This window comes from Chaetura pelagica, unplaced genomic scaffold (assembly GCF_000747805.2).
Source record: "Chaetura pelagica isolate M959 unplaced genomic scaffold, ChaPel_1.0 scaffold493, whole genome shotgun sequence".
Classification (NCBI taxonomy): Eukaryota; Metazoa; Chordata; class Aves; order Apodiformes; family Apodidae; genus Chaetura; species Chaetura pelagica.
In genome coordinates this window covers 918262-938243 of record NW_009952696.1, presented here as the reverse complement: position 1 = coordinate 938243, position 19982 = coordinate 918262, and the positions used below count along the sequence as shown (strand labels likewise).

The window sequence follows — 19982 nt, the reverse complement described above, 5'->3', positions numbered from 1 at the left end:
CTGCTCTGCCGCTTGGTTCAGTTCTGCTGCTCACGTGTGGCAGAGAGAAGTGGCACTTCCAGCTGTTGGTGAAAGGTCTTCAACAGCACCGGGAAACAAATGTTGTGCTGGTCTTGGTTCCTGTGTATGGGACTTTCTGTGGTGCTCTGCACCCTTTGGATCCTGCTGCAAGGACACAAGCTGGGGCTCTTGGGTCTGCTGCCTCTGGAAGTGGTCTGTGATGAGACAGCCAGAAAGGAAGGTGTGTGCACCAAGACATGGCACTGACCCTAGCTGTGGCCTGAAGCTGTGGCAGCAGACAAACAGGCTGAGGATTTATGGGTGGAGAGGAAGGGTCCAGGTAGTGGCAGTGAGCTGTGCCACAGATGTCTGTCAGTGCTTCTGGGAGCCAAGGGCAGCTGGGGACCCAAGTGTTTTAGAGGTGCACACCAAGGCAGTTGGGGTGATGCCAACTCCTCTGCTGCCCATGCCAACAGCTCAACTTTGGACATGAGACAACCACCATCAAGCCACAGTAGTTCAGATGAAGCAGTAGGATGAGAAATCTGTTAAATGTATAAAGCAGCATAATGGCTGAGGCTCTAAAGACAAGGTTGTGGTTCCCACAGCAACTGCAGCCCAGTCTGTGGTGCCCAGCAGGGCTCCCCTCGCCCTGGCAGGAGCTGCTCTGGTAGGGAACAGCAGGGTTGGGGGACAGCAGGGCTGGGTGAGTTGCCTTGGGACCTGTGGCCAGGTTGGCCACTGGCTGGAGCAGCTGCTGGAGCTGCACTCACGTGCTGCAGCAGCTTCACCCTGCCTTCTTCATCTGCCTTGTTTCAGTGTGTGTGTTTAAATTTGTGCTTTTGCTGGTTTGTTGTTACCATTTAGGATTTAGCTACTTTGGCTTATATGCTGTAGCCCTGGCAAGGCTGCAAAAACGGGCACAGTGCCTGTTTCTGAACGGGCAGCAGTGCCACCCTTGCATGTGTGTCAGGCTGGCTTCAGAATGGGGCTTGGGTTGTTGGGACAGGGAGGAAATCAGCAGCTTGCAGCTGCCACTCCAGTGTGAAAGGGTTCAATGAGGGGTGGGGGTGGCTCCCACTGCCCTCACGGAGCCAATGGTGCTGCTGCCTGCCAGCTGTGTGCCAGGAGCCTGGGCACTCTGCTGCTCTCCTGCTGCCTCCAGGCCCTTGGATGCTGACATTACTCATAGTGCCTGGATTGCCACCACTGGGCTGGCTGCTTTCAGCCTCCTCAGTGTTCAGGAGGTCTTCAGTGGTTGCAGATCTGCACTCTGGTGTGGCATTGCTGCCTTGTCAGGCTTCTGGCAGGGCTTAATAAACCAGCATGAAATAGCCTGGATGGCATGAGGGTGTCAGGGTGGGCAGAGTGGGAGACTTCAGCAGCTGGTGACTGCCTCTTCCCAAGGCTCTGCTTACATGGTAGTCCTTGAGAACATGTGCAAATGGACTATTTGTCAGGTTATCTATTGCATTTACCAGGTACAACCTGTTTGTGCTCGAACTTTGGACACAGCTGGAGGCATTGCCTGCAAAAGTGCTGCAGAGTGGCAAGGACAGAGATGCTGGATAGATGCTCTTCCTGCACTAACTGTTTGCCCTGAGTGCTGGCCTGAAGCACTAGCTCTGGCACAGCTTATGCTGTTCAGTTTGTTGGTATCTCTCTCTCTGAGGAACTTATTCCAAAATATCCAGAAATTTCCCAGATGTGAGAAATTGAAGAGATGCTGTTTGTGGCAGTGGTGCACTATCTTTTGTTATATATACCTTCTGTATATCCACCTAAGTGTGATAAACGGGGTTTGTACGTGTCCTGTGGCTGTCATTGTTAGTGCCCTGCTCTGAAGGCTGCTGCAGGTGGGGCAGCCTCATCTCTGGTGCTCCAGAGTGGGACCTTTGTATCTGTTTTGGATCAATGCAGGCTGCAGTTACTTTACCTTGTGAGACTTCTAAGAGTGGGAAGGAACAACTTAGTCCATTACCCATCTGCAAATCATCTCAGTCCCCAAAGTATCGTCTCTGATGTTGAATATTTTGATGTCTGGTGATAGGGGCTCTCACCAGATTGGCGAGAGCAGCCAGCCCTTTGGGAGCAGTGGAGTGGCTTCTGTGTGAGGAGACCTGACTGCCAGAGTCATGTCATTGCCAACAACCTGATGTGGCTGGGGTGGATAAGTCTTAATTAGAAACAGTCTGGCAGGGAAGAGGGGTGGGGAGGAATGTTAGTGCTTCTGTACCATGATTGCTATCATAAAAATGCACTGGACACCCTGTGCTCCTTGGAGCATGAAGTGCATGGGACTTGCACAAATGACAGCTGACATGTGCATGGAATATAGCATGTGTACATCCAAACGATGCACAAATATGGACAAAAGAGAGCACTAGTGTGTAATGAGTGCTCTTAGCTAGTCATGGGCTAGAACAAGTGTGAGCCCTTGTGTGTGAATAGAGCTGTGCAATTGCGTGTGCCATGAATAGGCAGTGCAGAACGACACCTGGCACTCGTGCTCCACATGTCACAGTGTTTGTCCAGGCAGGCAGATGCAGAACTGGTGGTGCAGCTCACTGGGTACTTTTGTGAAACAGCCCAGTTAGTGCTAGGAAGAGCCAGGAAAATATGTCTGCTGCTCCTACTCTGAACTGTTTAGAATCATGCAATTGCCCTTCTGTGGGGAGTAGATGGCTGTCTAGTCTAGGATTGTCCCTCTTTCCATTCATCATCTTTCCCCCTCATATTTAGAATAACAGATGAGGGAGGATAAATTCTGGGAACTGGTGAAGATATGCGTGTTCTGTGAGCAAGTTCTAGCTGTGGCAGATCACAGGGCTCTGGTGGAAGCTCAGGGTATTGGTTCAGGGAGAGGTGGATGCTGCATCCCCATCTCCTGATCAGGCCTGTTTGCCTCAGGTGTTCACTGAATGCAATCTGACCTCGGCCACAGGTCTCATGTCTTCATCCTTAGTGCCTTGTGGGTGGCTTGAAGTGTACTCCAGAGCCCTTTCTTAAACTGTTGGCTTTAAAGTCAGCCAGGAGCAAGTCCTTGAACAGATGCTTTTCTCCTAGTGAGCAGGTGCCCTTGACAGTGGGGCTCTGTGCTCCTGGGGGTCCTGCTGGAGCAGATGTCCAGAGTGATGAGAGTTCTTCAATGTGCTGTCCTCCCTGCCAGGGTCTAGAGCAGGACCTGCAGGTCTGGGCTCTGCTGTAGGGCGCCCGTGGCAGGGCAGGGTGGGAGATACTGACCAAGGCTGCGGGGGCAGCATGGAGCCCTGCTCTCACACCAGCACTGACATCTTGGCCTTTTCCAGGCTCCTGAGGATGCTGCCGGCTGCCCTGCACCTCCCTGCGTGAGCCAGCAGAGGATGGAAGCGACCAGCATCAGCTGGGCCAAGGACCCTTCACCAGGAGCTGGGAGGTCACCCCCCTGAAGATGGGAGTTACAAATGGGCTTCTGAACCGCACCTGTGGCACAGGCACCTGTGCTGCCACACTTGTCGGGCAGTAGTCCAGGGCCACGGCCGGACAGGCAGACTTCAGCCACAGCAGCTCATCCTGTGAACTCCTCTGAAACTGCACGTGGAAAAGCTTCCCTCCTCTCCCTGTGAATGACGGCGGTGGGCGCCCCTGCCCCGCACCGGCTGCGGGGCTCTTGTGCGGAGCCCCGGGAGCAGCCTGTGAGGCACCAGCGCTGGCAGCTTCTGTGCTGGGACGGCTGCGGGCACAGGTGTGAGCGCGCGGGACGGAGCTGCGGGACGCGGCAGCGCTGGGGATGCTCTTGATCGGCTGAGGCCCTGCTGCTGCTGCGGACCTGCTCCTCTTCCCTGCCGGATGCTGGGTGCCTGTCCAAAAGCTGCTGTTCATGCAGCCTCCCGGAGGGCGATGGCAAAGGGTCTGCAGGGCTTCTCCTTGGCCGCGCTGCTGCTGCTCTGTGCGGTGCAGGAGCTGGGGGCCCGGGCTGCGCACACCGCGGGCGCGGGGCAGCCGGGGGACCCTGGCCTGCTGCCCGGCGGGAGAGGGAAGCGTGGCTGGGTCTGGCACCAGTTCTTTGTGGTGGAGGAGGACACGGGCACGGAGCCACTGTATGTACGGAAGGTAAGGTGGGGCCGTGTCTGGCCTGGGGGGAAGAGGGTCTGCATGAAGGCTGCTTGTGGGGCCTGCTTGGAGGAGTCTACAGACTGGGATGGCACGAGCCCAGTCGGTCCCTGCTGGGCAGTAGTAAAGTTAATGTGCTCCCAGAGTCTCAAGGGCAGGAGGACACCAAAATTCACACTGTTCTTCTGGTTGTGTGCTGGGTTCTCCTGTTGTTTGGGGTGGATGCAAGAAGTGCAGCTCTGGGTGTGGTGGGGAAAGTGGGGAAGGCTCAGCCTCACCTCTGTGGGAGGACCTGCTGGGCTGGAGTGGATGTGCACACCAGACAATGTGGGCATCTGCTCATGCTGGTCCCTCCCATGTCGTGGGAGCCAAGGTTCTGCTGTAGCACCAAGGGCCTTCCTGCCCCACAGTTGCTGCCGCACGTGCAACCCCTGCAGATGGTCCCTCTCTGGTCCTGTGGCCCTTTCAGCAGGGGGATAACGTGCTTGGTTTTCTTTTGTGGCCCTTCCCTGTATCTGCCCCTGGGTCTTGGAAAGACTCTGCTCTGTAGGACCTGCAGGCTACAGTGGCTGTTTCCTACCTAATTATCTCTGCAGACTGGGGCTGGCAGAGATGTCCTGTAGTTGTGGTGTGGAAATCTTGCTTGTTTGTGGACAGAGCGAGGTTGCTGTGGGGTTTATGTATCTCAGGCTGGCCTGCACAGTGTGGTGTGTGGAGGCTAGACATGGACCTCTGTTCCCTCCACTCTTGGTGTCTTGAGGCTGAAGGAGTGGCTGAAGGAGAGGCAAAGCCTTGGAGTTGCTGGGCTTCATACTTTTCTGGGAGCTGTGGAGAAGCTGACCTGTGGCTCCCATGTGTTATTTACATACTGATGAAGGCAGTGCTAGCTGTTGGAACCAAAGGAGCATGCTGCAGGCCAGCTAGTGCTGCCCTGTTGGGGCACAGGCCCTTCCTGAAGGAAAATGCCCAAGAGCTCATGCAGCAGGGCTGTCTGATGGCCTCTGCTGTCTGGTCACAAGTCTGGAGTAGTCTTGAAAATGGGCTTCTTGGCGAGGGGCCAGGTGGGATTTCAGTGGTGATTTGTGTCCATTTCAGCAGGCACTCGAAAGCTGCCCTCCTCCACCACGGTGCTCAATGCAGTTACAGCTAATTCACAGCTCCCTTGGGAAGTGACTCGGAGCATCAGGCCCTGTCAAACTCCAGAGGTAGCCTAGCAACCACCCCATCTCCAACAGGAACCCAGGAACGTACAACTAAACCATTTTACAGCCCCTTTCCACGTTACTCACCACATCACCTGTCCCGCTCAGAATACACAGCCAGTCTGCAGGGAATGCCATTCCCTGTAGGTATTGCTCCTGTGGGATGAAAGCAACCCGGGGCTGGGAGAAGCTGGGGTGCCTGGCAGGGCTGGGGTGGCTCCTGGTTTCCCAGGGCAGTGTGCCAGCCCTCTCGGCACTGCTGTTGGGTCCAGAGCCTTCCTGCAGGGGACCTGGTGCTGCAGCGGGGGCCTGTCCTCCATGGAGGCCTCTTGCACACCTACGTGTGGTTTTCAAAGGGCCAATACCATTTCCATAAAATCTGGGTTCTCAAGCTAATCCTTCTTCTGAACTGTAATTTCCCCTGAGGCTGCTGTCAGTTTGATGTGGATTTCTTTGGGTTTTTTTTAAATAGAATTATGGGGTCAGCACTAGTTACAAACTTCAACATGTGGACAGATCTATTTTAGATAGAGAAGAGGATTAAAGGGAAAAAAGCAGATTTAATTAAGTTGCTAATATTTAAAGAAAATTGATGAACTTGGGCTTTATGAGTTGGAGCAAACAGACTGAGCCTTTGTTACAGGCTAGTTTTTATGTGATTTTCTTTCTTTTCCAGCCCCACAGTTGTTCTTTATTTCTGTATTCCTGCTTTCTGTTTAATCGCTTTTCATAAGGAATGTGCACTTCTGTTCACATTTAATTTGATTTAATTCTTAGTAAGTAATTAATGGCTTTGCAAAATTCCTGGTTGTAGCCTTTCAGGACAAGGGAACTAGTTCCCTGTTCAGCAGACTGAACAGACTAGCCTTGTGTACCCCATGGGATGGCCCTGGTGGCTGCAGGGACTCATGTCCTTGGCCAGAGGAGCCGAGTGGGCAGTGGGCCTCCCAGAGGGAAGGCACAGCAGGCCTGGGGCTCCATGTCCTGCCAGGGCCTCCCAGCTTCCCTCGCCAGCCATGCCAGTGGCAGCAGAGTCCCCGCACCTGCCCGGGCATCTCCCCTCAGATGTCTTTAGTCTGTTATCCAGCCCTCCCCATTAGTTGTTGTTTAGTCAAGCAGCACAGATTTAGCTCTTTTAATCTTTCCTTGTAAATCAATCTCTATGGCTCCCTGAGCCCAGGCTCCATTTTTCTTCCCAGTGTTCCAGTTTGCAGGGATGCTGGTGTCTCATCCAAGCAGTCAGCGATGAGGAAATATGTAAATAGAATGTGCTGAGAGCTCATGTGGTTCTGGGAAGAGGTGCTGGGTGGCTTATCTCTGGCCTAATTATTAATCACAAGCCTGGTGTTCAGCAGAAAAATACAGGTTTCTGTACAGACCAGGTGCACCTCTTTCTGACAAGCTGGATCTCTAGTGGAGTATCAGTGAACATTAGGGAGAGGATTATAAAGTGGAGGGGGCTGCAAGCTCTCTAGCAGGGAGGGCTGGGGCAGGATGCTCCTGCCCCAGAGCCCTGCTGGGCTTAGCCCCACTCCCTAGCTGAGTGAGGGTCTCCTTCCCAGGCAAGCCCTGGGAGGTGTTTCAGCCTGGGTGGTGATATGAGAATACTGTGTAAAAATGCATTGAACTGTCTAATGCATGGGCCCCTCACTTATGAAATAAATACATAAACTGTATCTAACAAGACAAACATAATGAAGGCACCATAAAAAAGAGGCAGCTCTGGTATAAATTCTTGCTGGTAGAGCTGTATGTCTGAAAGGTGGATTATAGAACTGCAGTTTGGAAGATTGAATGGCCCATAAACATTTTCATATTTCATTAGCTGATTAATGGACGACTTTCATTTAGGGGTGGAGGGGCATGAACACAACTTTGCTGATTCTAAGCAGAAATTGTAGGAAGCAAATGAAAGCAGCTGATGAAACCTTTCCGGGGGCCTGTCCTGTTATGGATTGTCCCAATTAATGCCCATGCTGCTCTCTGTCAAGATGCATTCTGCCTGTCCAGTTACTGTTAATAGATTTCTCATAAGTGGCTGGATTGTAAAAACCTCATAACTCAGTTTAATGCCACCAATAAAATTATCTCTGGACGTCTAGCCTGGATTCCAGTCAGCTCCTGGTCCATGGGGAGCTGCTGTTTACCCTTTCTTTTCCTAATTTCAAATGTATTCTTAATTAGAAAATGAAGTGGAGATTGGCTACAAAAGCATCTTCCCCAGGGGCTGCTTTTCATCCTGAACACAAGCCTGGTTTGCCATGTTCTCCTGCAGGGTTTGCTTGGTTGGGGACTCTGGGTGTGATGTGGGGGTTGTGCCCCCCTTGCAGGGCCCTGTCAGCCCAGTGCTGGTGTGCAGAGGGTGCGTGAGCTCCTGGGCAGGGAGAAGTGCCAGCAGCGACTGCCCAGAAGGCGGAGGGGGCTGGAGCTGGGCAGGGTAAGGGTGGGATTTGGGCAGCTGGCTGGGAAGATGGGATGGCTGCTGGGATGCTGGTGCTGAGCTGCCTTACACCGCAGTTGGCTTTCATCTTGGGAGAGGTGACCCTACACTGCCAGAGTCCTGCACAGGGAAGCCTCTTCTGGAGCACTGTCAAGTTGTCCTTCCCTTTTCTAGCATTTCCCTAACCCTGTAGTGGTGGGGTTTGTCCCTTGGTCTGTGGTGTGGGTGGGTACTGGCAGGATTTGTGATCTGCCAAGCATGTGATGGCATAGGCAGGACTGAAGCTGCAGTTTATTGGGCCTTCCTCCATGCACAGGCATCCTTTGGTGGTGCCCTGTGCTGCTCTCCAGTGCAGCAGTAGCGGAGGGAGCAGATGGGCATCACACACTTTGCACCAGGGGCCCACACCTGTGTGGTCTTAGCTGTGTGCACAAGCAGGGCCCCACCTGTTCCCACCCTCTTCCTCTTTCCCTGGCAGATCCACTCGGACTCGGACGAGGGGGACGGCTCCATCAAGTACACTATCTCTGGGGAGGGCGCAGGGACCATCTTCCTTATTGATGAGATCACAGGTGACATCCATGCCACCGAGCGCCTGGACCGGGAGCAGAAAACCTTCTACACACTGCGGGCTCAGGCCCGTGACCGGCAGACGGACCAGCTGCTGGAGCCAGAGTCAGAGTTCATCATCAAGGTGCAGGACATCAATGACAGCGAGCCCCGCTTCCTGGAGGGGCCCTACATCGGCAGCGTGGCTGAGCTGTCCCCCGTCGGTAGGTCTGGGTGGGAGCAGGTGGGGTGGGAAACCTGTGCATCTCTCCTGTCAAACCTTTAGCCCACAGTGCCCCGGAAAACGGCCTGCAAATCCTAGGGATTCCAGCTGAGCCCAGAGCTAGCAAGGCAAAAGGGAAAAATAAATAAGATGGCTTAAGGAAAACAAGTGAATAAATCCTGTGAGCTGATTGCTGGGCTGTGGCTGAGCGCTCAGCCTCAGCCCTGAGCTCTGCCCCAGAGGCAGGTCCTGGCTGTGCCAGCTGCCTGCTGTGCAGTTACTACCCTGGTTCTGCACAACCCTCTCTCTCCCAGACACGGGGGGGAGATTCTGAACCCTTGCACACTGAGGGGCTCATGGCTACCTCTGGCTCAGATGAGACCGCGCGGTGTTTCTCGCTCCCTGCTTGTGCCCCAGCCCCTCAGGCCATACTCTGTGTGCTGCTTTGCTGCTCCAAAGCCCAGTGACTGCCCTGCCATCCCTCCCCTTGCACACCCCCGTGCAGCACTGCCCAGCCCCTCACCTGGCTTGTGGCTGAGACGGGAACTCATGTTCCCTGTGGCAGAACCGAGGCTTCTCCAGCTCCCTGTTGTCCTGCCCATGCCCTTGCCAGCAGATGTCTTTTAAGTCCACTGGCATCAGCCTCACTGAAGTGCTGAGGGCTGGGCTGGGACATGTGCCACCAGGCTGTGAATCTGTCCCCCCCAGGAGAGACAGAGTGGGACAGTGAGCTCTGTGTTGCCCCTAGGGATGGCAGAGGGGGACACTGAGCTCTGCACTCACCTGAGTGCTGGGAGGGATGCAGGGAGGTGATGCATGAGCTGCAGTATTTCTATCCTTCCTCCCTGTGCTGGCCCAATGGTGGGTTCCCATGCTGCTGAGCACAACTCCAGCCCAGGGGGGGAGGCTGGCTGGCTGCACTGCCCAGTATCACCAAGTCCATGTCCCTGCTGGGCTGGCTGTTGTCCCTGTTGACTGGGAGAGCTTGCAGCTGGCTGTGCAGGCTGGGAGCTATAAATTACTGCTCTCCAAAGGCTGCATCAAGGTAGGAGCCAGAGTTCTGCAGAGGCTGAGTAACATCAAAGATAAGGCAGGTCCCCAGCACTGTCAGCAGAGGGATAGTGACAGTGCCAGGAGGGCAGCAAGCTCCGAGAGCAGCTGGGGGGACAGGGCTGGAAGGTTGGGGGCCTGCCGGGTCCTGTGTGGCTGTGCAGAAGGGTCTGACTGATGAAGACCATCCTGGAAGCAGGGTGCAGGGGGTGGTGCTCAGGGTTCTGCTGCCTTGGGACACAGCTCTGGCTCTTGGTGTTGATGTGCAGTGTATTGTGAGACTGGTGCTCGGACCTCAGTGGGTAGAGAGGTGCAGGAATTGCCCACACCAGCAGAGCTGCTGCTGCCGCCTGGGCTTCTGGGTGGAGATGGGTGGAGAGCAAGCTCTCCCAAGTCAGCCCAAGCTCTCCTTCCTCTTCCAATTACCTGCACAAATCCTTTCCTGAGTCAGAGACTGACCCCTTGAACTACAGCCATGTGCTTCTGTAGAAATGAAAGACAGCATGTGGGCAGCAAAGCAGGAGGCATCCTGTTCCCAAAGGGAAGAAAGAAATTAAATTAATCTATTTTGCTTTAACAACATTTAAAAAGGAAGGAATTCTCAACTCTGAGTATTAGACAAGGAACCCAGTTCTTTGAAAATCACTAACAATTATAGAGCTGCCTGATCAGACTGATGTGAACAAGACATATCAAAGGAGACAGTTTCTATGCGAAACTGGAGATCAGAGGAAGAAAGAAACACGGTTTCACAACATTAAAGGAGGCAATTCCTGCAAATTAAAACACTCAGAAGTTAAAAGTAAAGAGAAGTGCTGTGAACAGCGTGGGCTGTGCATGCTCAGAGAGGGGAGATGGAGCCAAGAGCGTGCTCTGCTTACCAGGCTGAGGGCTGCCTGCCTGAGGCAACCTCGGAGTTTTCTGTAACCTGTTCATCCCAGGGAGTGGAAGGGCTCCTGCAGCAGCCTGCCCTGGAGATGGCCCAGCTAACAGGGCAGGGAGAGCTTCATGCAGTGTCTTCAAGCTGTGCTACCACATGGTCCCCTGCAGTGTGAATATGGAGCTGGAGGGTGGCACCCATGTGCTGCTGCAAGTCCCCAGCTCCCTCCCAGTTCTCCCTTGGTTTACCAGTACTATGCCCAGGAACAGGTAGCACAAAGGATGGGATGGGCACATCCTATGAAAGCATGAACAAGCAAGCCTGAGAAGAAGTTGTTTCCTTAACCATCTGGCATTTTTTCTGGTTGGTATCGGTAGAGATGTTTGCTGTTTCTGAGCTGGACCTCCTAGACCTGAGGGTGTTTCCATGAGACAGAATGTGTAACATGCCTTGCTGCCTTCCTGAATGTGGATGGAGGTGATCCTCTGTGCTGGCCAAGTTGGGAAGGCTGGGCAGCCTGGGAAGAGCTTGGATTGGCTATTAATGCATCAGGATCAAGGTTGAAGCCTGGGGACCAGCTGGCAAACTTGCCTGGTCTCAGCTCCATTTGGGTGCAGATGTTTTCCCAGATTATCAGTATTTCTGGTTCAACTGTGCTATCTGCTGGGAAAGGGGCTGGGATGAAGGCACCCCAGGGGCAGGGCTACTCCAGCTTGGAGCATGTTTGCAGGGAGCTGTTATTTCCCTGTCTCTGCTCCTCTGACAGCCTTAGCTCTGCTGCCCAGCCTGAACAGTATAGGGTGACCCCCTTCTTGCTCCTTTCCCTCCCTTGCCTTCCCAGACCTTGCTGGGGTTTGTGCTTGGAGCTGCCCCAGTGAGTGTTTTTTTTCCTCTCACTCAGGGCAATTACCAGCCACAGCTCCCTGTTCCCTGCCAAAAGCTTAGTCCCAGCTCCCAGGGGTGGGTACCTTCCTGGGGCATAAAGAGGAATAAAACAAATATGGTCAGATCCGTTCTGTGACAGCAGTAGCAGATCAAAGGACATTATTTGCATAATGAAGCAGTACTAATTGGGAGGGAAAGTCATTTGATTTCATAGTGTCTAAGAGGGAATAACAAATGAGAGAACTGCACAAACTCAGAGTTGCTGGGAGTGCTTTGCAACACACCTGCCCCTTGCTCTGTGCTGGGGCTGGGGTGCAGATGGCTTGGGTTGGACCTGGGGCTGGCAGGGATGGCAGTGGGAGCTGCAGGGGCCTTCCCTTCTCAGCCCCCAGTGGGAGCAGGGCCTTGTCCTTCCCCAGGACTGGCAGAGGGGTAGGGGCTGGTGGTGCTGCCTGGGAGTGGTGTCACTGACTGCCCCAGTGCCTGCAGGATGGGGCCTGGGCTGCAAACCCTGTTTCCGCCCTGCTGCTGTCCTGTAACCTCAAGAAGAAAATGTGGGCTAAGAGCTTCCAGGCTGTTCTGTGCTGGCACCTGAGGCTGGGCTTCTGCATGAGTACCTCAGTGCAGATCACTCCAAAATGTCTGAGTTGAGCAGAGCCCAGTACCAGAGTAAGGGACGTGGAGCTGCAGAAGAAGGTAGGATGGGACCCAGCCAACTGTTTGGGAACTGCAGGAGCTTCACCTTATAACAAGAGATGCTAAAATTAGCTGTTTTGTGCTCCCTTCCTGAGCTCCCTGGGCTATGCTTAACATCTGTCTGCTACACACAGGCAGGAGTCCAAATCCAGCTCACAGTGCCTCCCTCAAGACAGCTCTGCTGTCTGCACAGAGAGGGTGTTGCAACGCAGAGCTTGCTTCTGGGCTGTCTGGGGAGTGTACAGAGCCCAGAGTGAGGGACATGCTGGGAAATGTGCATCCTTTCATCAAACACCAGTCCTCCCTTGGTGCATTTTGCTCTCCTCTGTGTAGCATCAAGTCCAGATTAGAGATTATTTGACTGTACAGACAAACTTGGGGTCAAGCCTTGACTCTAGCACAAAGCTGGCTGAATGCAGAAGTGATTATTGTGAGGAGAAATTGTTTAATCTCTGTGCTGGAAGCAGAGAAAAATACTTTGTTTAACATGTAGTCAGTCAGATTCTGATTTTTTTGTTTTTTGGAGTTTTTTTTCCCCTCAATAGTGCTCAAAACACTCGTGTGCATCTGGAAGTGGATGGGGCAGCTGGGAGCTGAGGCTTGCCCTGCCTGTTGGTCCTTGGGGATACTTATCCCTTCCCTTCCAGCACTGCACTCCTGGTCATGGTACAAGATCTGAGCTCTGAGCCCTGCACATCTGAGCACCTGCTGCACCCTCTCTACATCCATTCAGCATGTGCCTTTTCTATGTAATGATGGGGTTTGCTCCCCAAGGCACCACACTTGCCTGCTTGGTGCCAGGGGTTGGTGTGCCTTGTGCAGTAGGTTTCTCTGGCCAGACACACCAAAGGATGTTTCCATACTTGTGTATTTGAACTATTCTGCCACAGTCAGGTTAGCTCCCTCAGGCTTGACCTGCAGGGCCTCAGGGCTCTGCAGTGAATCTTCTCTGGATTGGATTTGGCTTTCTACCAAGTCTGGATGTTCCTGAGATTGCAAGAAACTCAATTCTGCTCCTGTAATTTTTAAGCTCCTCTCATTTATTTTCTACCCTGATGTCCTGCCTGCTTTTTTCTGCATCAGCCACAGTGTGTGTTGGGGCAAGGCAAAAGCAGTAAATGGCATTGTTTGTAAGATCTCAGCTGCCCACTGCCCCCACAGCGACCAGGTCCCTGAGATGGGAGTGCTGTGCTCTGGCATCAGTTCAGGGCTTTTCATGACAAAGCACTCCTCTGGGGTCCTTTCTTTGTTATCTCATTTTACATGTCTAATTATCTCATATCCAGAGACTTCAGGATTCCCGGTTCTGAGAAGTGGGTTATACAGTACGTGATGGATGCTTAGATTTTATTTATTGCATCTGTTCTGACTAAGGCACGTACTAGAAAACTAAAAGTACTTGTTGTGGGCAGTGCTATGCATGGAGAGCAGGGACTAATACCAGAGCAGGAGTGGGAGCCAATGTTCCTAGGCTTGTCTCAGGGGAAGGGGGGGTGGGGATCAGGTTAAACTGGAATTTAAGACCTTTGCTCTTCAGATTAAAAGACGGGGAGGGAGGGGTGAAAAAAATAAGTGGGGGTTAAGAGGGTGATGGGAAGTGGGACTCCTAGATTCCTGATATCCTGTAGGTGACCTTGAGCAGGCTGCATTGCATCTTCACAGACTAGAAATCAAGGCACAAAGTGGGGTTACTGTTCCCTCCCTGCCTGTTGTTCATCTGTTAAAGGGATGCTGGGGAAGGGCAGAGGCACCTTGGGGTTGCTGGCTTCAGCCTGAGGGCAGTATGCCTATCATCCTCCTGCCTCTGAGCAGAAGGTGCCTTGCTGTAATGCTCATGCTGCTTTGTTTCCCCGCGCACCAGACTGGAAAGCACTGGTGCCATCACAGGGCTCCCAGCTGGGCCCCAGCAGCCTGGACCTGCCGCTCGCAGCCCAGTTGCTCCAGCACCCAGGGCTGGCACTGGAAGGCTGAGAGCAGCAACCTGCCTGGCTTGTCCAGGGCACAGGTGAAAATGGAGAGACAAAACCCTCCTCTGGGTGGGTGTGGATCCTGCCTTCCCGTTGGGCTCTGGCACTGACGCGGTTTTGCGATGTTCAGGAAAATACTGGAACACCAGGAGCACAGGTGTTGGTGTGATAGAGATGGGTTAGTGGGTGAATTAGGCAATTGACTGAATGCATCTGGGGAGAAGCATCATGAGCCTGATGCAAACTTTTAGTGGCTAATCCGTGCTTTAGTGATCACTGGGCTGGCACCTGTGGGGTGACAGCACTGAGATGGCTGGGGTGGAGTGTTGTCTGGGAGCACTTGCTGTGTCTGCATTCAGCCCTGACACAGGTTCTGCTGAATACAGGGCAAGGGTGGTGGAGGAAATCTGATGGGTTCATGTACCTGTTGATGAGTTTTGGATCTCCTGACCCTTCTCCTCTGAGGTGCTGAAGCAAAAGCAAGTGGTTCTTGGGAGTGTGGGATGTTTGTGCAAATTCAATGTGTTCTGCCTCTGGTGATGGGTGTTGCAGGAGCAGGAGTGGGTGCTGATGTTGACACTAGGCAGGGACTCTCAGCTGGTTGCTGCCACGCTGGGCACAGGAGCTCTACCTTTTGCCAGGGGCAGGTGCTGCTTTTTGTGATTCTCAGACTTTGGCACCTCCAGCAACCCTTGCAAAGACTCCTCTGCTGCAGCTGAGAAGGGGGTGCTTGGAGACCCCAGTGTCACATACTTTCCGTTCTCTGATCCCTTCCTTCTCAGCTTTCTGATCAGAAACTTCCCAAGGGAACTTGACAAGGTAGCCGAGGGGATGTGCTGGTGTGAGGGTGATCTGCTTTGTCTCGTTCCTGGTGAGAGTTGTGTGAGGACAGGCAGGACAGACCCTTTCAAGGAAATGCAGCAACAGTATTTCTTAAGCTGTTGTTTGCAAGGCAGGGAGCGAGTGTTGCTGTGGTGTGATCTGGACGTGCCTGGCAGGGATGCACCATAACTTTACTGAGACAGCAAAGCATAAATAAGTCAGCTCAAACTAGCTTGTTGCTGAAGACCGATGGGGGGGATTCTCATGTTATCAGCAGAGCTGCAGCTCTAAGAAGAAGGCCAGGGAGAATGAAAAGCAACCATGGTAACTGCTCATTTTCTTTAGTAAACACCCTTTCCAGGAGATCAGAAGCAAAATGGACTGGGAGGAGCACGTGCATCCCAGCTGCTCGCAACAGCATTGCCATCTCCTGCCCAAATCCTGGCTGCCTGGTTTGTCTACAAGTTGTGGGTTGTGATCTCCTGATGGGGGAAGAGGAAGAAGGCACTGGGGACTAGAGCTCCTCATCCTCCACCTGGGTGGTTCCAGCTCCATTTCTGGCCTCTGTGGCATGAGAACAGAGGTTGCTTCTGACTATGTGTGTGACCTCTGTTTCTCTGGGGAATGTAATGGGTTTAGATTCAAATGCTGACAACTAGTACTAAGCCTGGTGCTGGGTTATTCATGACATGGGTCTAGCCAAGACCAGCTTGTGAGATTGTCTTTGCAGTATATGGACAGAAGCACTGCAGAACAGAAGGGTTTCTGACAGTGCCTGGCCTGAGTCTGGTGCTAGAGGTGGAACTGGGCAGCCTGCCCTCACAGGTCTTTGACCATAGTGTCTCCTTTCTCAGAGGTGTCTGTAGGTAGGATTAGGCTTTCCCTCCTTCTTGCCTTCTGTTGTCTCTGTAGATCTTAGCCCCTTTGCTCCTGGCCCCATTCTCATGTCCTAGGTCCTTCTTTTGTCAAATTGAACATGATGTCAAATTAAAGCTATCACAGGGACAGTTGGAGTGAAGCACCCAGTTTAATGAGGCAGCATTGAAAATCAATAACTTAATTGCAGATGTTTGATGGACTTCTATCCAATTTATAGTCCACCTGCCCTGCTACGTGTAGAGCATGAGGACTTGGTGCTGAGTCTGGCTGTGGGCAAGCAAAAAGCCTTTCCTCTCCCATGGCAGTCATGCCTTTGCTGATCTGTCTGCTGCAGGATGTGGTGCTGCAGTGTGGACCAGGCCCTGGCTGGGAGGTCTGTCTATGGACTGGAGGTGACTGTTGTTTGGGGCTGATGGGAAAAGGGCATCTGTGGTGATACCTTGTCCAGCTCCTTCCCAGATGGTCTTGCAGAAGTCTGCTGGGAGAAATCTCTGAGCTGTTCAGACCAGTGATCCTCCCAGAGAACAGGTCCTGCCTAGACAGCAGTCCTGAGGTGGCCCAAGGTCTGGTCCCTCCTGCCACTCAGCAGGACAAAAGGGCATTTGCAGCAGGGTCTGGAGTCCAGGCTCTCAGGCCTTTGGAGGAAGAAAGAGCAGTGTTTGCACCCAACTGTTCTTGCTGTCATCAGGGTGTCCAAGTGATCAGTGCTGGCCCCTGCTCTCCCATGCCACCAGCCCCTGGCCCCAAGGTTTGTGTTGCTCTCCTCACCTCCTTCCTAACTTCTCTCTCCATCCTGTTGCAGGCACCTCTGTGATGCAGGTGATGGCCTCTGATGCTGATGACCCCACCTACGGGAGCAGTGCCCGGGTAGTCTACAGCGTGCTGGAGGGTGAGCAGCACTTCACTGTGGACAGTAAAACAGGTGAGCAGCACCCGGCGGGGCAGGCAGGGCTGCCCCCCGGGCTGGCTGTTGGTGTGGGGGTACCTGGGCCCCACTGGGGGCCGTGGGCACCACTGGCTGCAGGGGGAAGCTTGGAGTCCCTGCAGGCTCTGGGCAGTGCCTGCAGCAGCAGCTCTGAGGAGCAAGCCCTGCCAGCCCAGAGCCTGGGCTCCTGTGGGCTGTGCCCAGGGCACGAGTGCACCCCCAGGCACGTAAAATTCCAGCATGAAAGGTTTAAGTGCTACCAGAGGGGCCTTATCAAAGGCTGCATTGTTATCACCAGGGCATTGATTAAAGGTAACACTTCAAATTAGGGATTGGTTTATAAATGTTCTATTAATATTTAATGAAAGAACAGTAGACGCTTCTCCATTCCTTAATAACTTACAATAGACCCCGTTATAAAATGCCTCTGTGATAAATCCCTAGCAGATGATGCTCTGACATACTGGTTAGAGTAGACCATAACCAGGGGATGTTGGGGTATATATTCTCCTTGCCTCCCAGGAGTGTGACTCTCATTACCCTTAATGAGAGCCTTGCAAGCTTTCTAAGGAGAGAAGACACTCAAATGCTAATAAGAGATATTTAAGGCACAAAGCATGCAGTAAAGTACCCACAGTGTAATGAAAAATTGTCAAAGGACAAGCAGGCTGGATATCTGCAGCTCTTGTTGGAAAGCTGGACAGCAAAGTGCCCCCCACCCTCTTGCTGCACTGCAGGAACACATGCTGAGATCAACCCCTGGACTGCAGTGCCAAGTCTCTGTCAGGCTGATCCGTGTCTGTGCTAATAGGCATTTTCTAAGGCTTTTTTTATACGTCAGAGTGAAATTTGGGGACTCAGGCATAAAGAGTTTGTAAGGAAGGTGTGTGTGCTTAAGCCTGTGCACCTGCACAAGCCCATGTGTGCATGGCCAAGCCAGTCCCTGCTCTGGCTGTGCCCCCAGCCCTGGCTGCCCTTGGAGGAAAGCTCAAATTTGAGTAGTTCTTATTCACACCTGACAGCAGGGCTGAGGTGTGCAATGGGAGGTGCCATTGCCCAGACAGAGGCTGGTGTGGTGGGGAGGGTGTGCAAGAACAATCTTGGGGCTGCACATCCTTCTGGCCCAGGAGCTGCTGCACTCAGGTTGGTTTCTCTCCCAGCTTTGGTTTGTTTTACTGGAGGGGGGAGGGGGTAGATGGATGAACAATGGACTAAAAACTGAAAATTCAGGTGCATGTGAGATCCTGTTAGTCTGAAATAGCTTTGTGTGAGTGGAAGCCTGGCTGCTAGAATGACAAGGAACTACTGGGAGCAAAATGCACAAGCCAGAACGTGCAGAGGCTCAGCTTCCTGCAACAACATTAATGCTCTGTATTAAGGCATAAACTAAAATGTGTCTTGTGGGACTGTGGTGAGAATTAATGTCACTCTGGGAATCCAAGCTTCTTGATTCCTTGACTTTTTGTGTGTTAATTCTCAAGCTGGTTGTTTCATACACTGTGGGGGTTGATTTACTATTCTGCCTGCTCGTGATTCATAAAAGCAAAACTGCTGACAGTCTGCAGAAGAGTCCTCAGCCCCTCTTGAGCATGTCTGTTTTCAGAACATCTGATGGCTACAGTGGGCCCTAGGCTGGCTCTTTGGTGCTGTCTGAGCTGGCAGTAGCCTTTGGCACCCTTGGCTGCAGCCTCGTGCCTGTGGGACATGTGGCCCTTGGTCAATGCTGGCCTGCATGGACATGCTGCTGGGGTGGCAGGTACAGGGCTGGCAGCATTTGTGGGGGGATGTTTATTCATTGTGTCTCTTTGGTACTGGCCAGGAGCCAGTATATCCACCCAGGCAAATCCCATCCTACTCCCACTCTGCACTTGAATAGGTTTTTAGTGCTCTACATGGGAAACCTGGCCTGGCTTCTGCCCTGAGCATAAGATTTAATTATCCACACCAGCAGCATGACTCTTAGAGCCACCATTGTTATTAATGGCCATAAAAAGAACCATAAAAATCTGGCATGTTACATTTCTTATAATATATGGTAATGAAGAATAATTTATTTCCCCCTTCCTCTCTGCCTTTTTGCACAGGTCCATCATACACATGCTTCCTTGCACATCCCCCCTGAGCCCATGCCTCCTTCTAGCATAGGTTGTCTTTTCCTTCCTTGCCTTTACAAACAGCTCTTTTTCCACTGTCTGTCTCCCATAGTATCAGTGTTGTATGTAGAAGTGTGGTTTGCACACCTGAGTACAGGGTACAGGCTGTGTGTAAGTTGCTTAGTTTGTCTCCTGTTCTTTAGTGTTACTAGCTGTAGTACTCAGCTGGGATTTCAGATTCAACGGACCTTTCAAAGCAGACCCAAACTGTCTGGATGCCATGCTATGCCAAGTCCTACCAATCAATAATCCCTGAATTCCCATAGTGTCTCAGATGTCTTTTTGGAGGAGGACGAGCAACTAAATGGTCCCACTGGAGTGGTGGGAGCTGCAACGTGACATTCACTGGCATCTGCAAAGCTGTGGAGAGCAATTCTGGCTTCCACAGTGTCGAATGATGGTGAGGGAGCAGCACAGCTGGTGCATGTGAGCTTTTCTTTCTCTTGTGCTTTGAGAAGTAAATTTCAGATGCTGAAATTGCCTGTGGGTTTGGGTTGTGTGCCCCAAATTTGGTCTCAGATCCTGCTCTGCATGTGTTGAAGGTCTAGACTGGCTCTTTTGGTGTACAAGTGGGGAGCTTTGTATGCACAGACTTTGGAGGCATGATTTTCTGTGCCAACTACAAGAATATCCCCTAGGCTTCTTGTAAAAGCCTGCAGGCATCAGCCATAATTAGGCTTTGTGCTGCCGTCCTCGTTCGTTCTGGGTTTGCAGACCGGGCGCAGCTGATCTCTGCCCTTGTACCAGGTGGGCTGCATGTGCCGTGGCTGCCCCGTTGCTGCTGGAGGAGGCTCTGCTTTTACAGCACTCAACACCACTCTCTGCTTTGCTGCTTATGCTGGGAAACAGCCACTTCTGCCACTGCTGGTGGGTGCTGGCTCTGGGTGAGTGTTCTGGCCCTGCAGAGAGCCCCTCTGTCCAGCAAAGGCTGCCGTGTGGCTGTGGGGGCTGAGAGCAGGACCCTGGGCACAAGGATCAGTTCTAGTTCCTGTTCTAGCTCTGGCCCCTGTCCTCACAAAGATCATCTAACTTACACTTTTCAGATGCTGAGATGGGCCCAGAGAGGATGTGACTCCCAGTGCATTCATATGAGAGGAAACATCATTATTTTCATTTGCAGGCCAAATTTTCATGTTGTTTTAAATCATCCTGTGCTCTCCGTAGCTCTGCAGATTATTCACCTTTATAGGGGCAAAGCTTTTCTTTAGCTGGCAGCTGT

General features: G+C 52.6%; 1 protein-coding gene across 1 annotated transcript in view; it reads left to right on the top strand.

Moving 5' to 3' along the window:
• Positions 1-3879: 3879 nt before the first annotated feature.
• Positions 3880-19982, top strand: part of CDH22 (cadherin 22, type 2) — a 45425-nt gene continuing 29322 nt past the window's right edge. The window contains exons 1-3 of the mRNA XM_009994034.1: positions 3880-4092; positions 8213-8507; positions 16488-16607. Of these exons, the coding sequence (XP_009992336.1) occupies positions 3880-4092; positions 8213-8507; positions 16488-16607 (628 nt within the window). The remainder of the gene's footprint in view (positions 4093-8212; positions 8508-16487; positions 16608-19982) is intronic.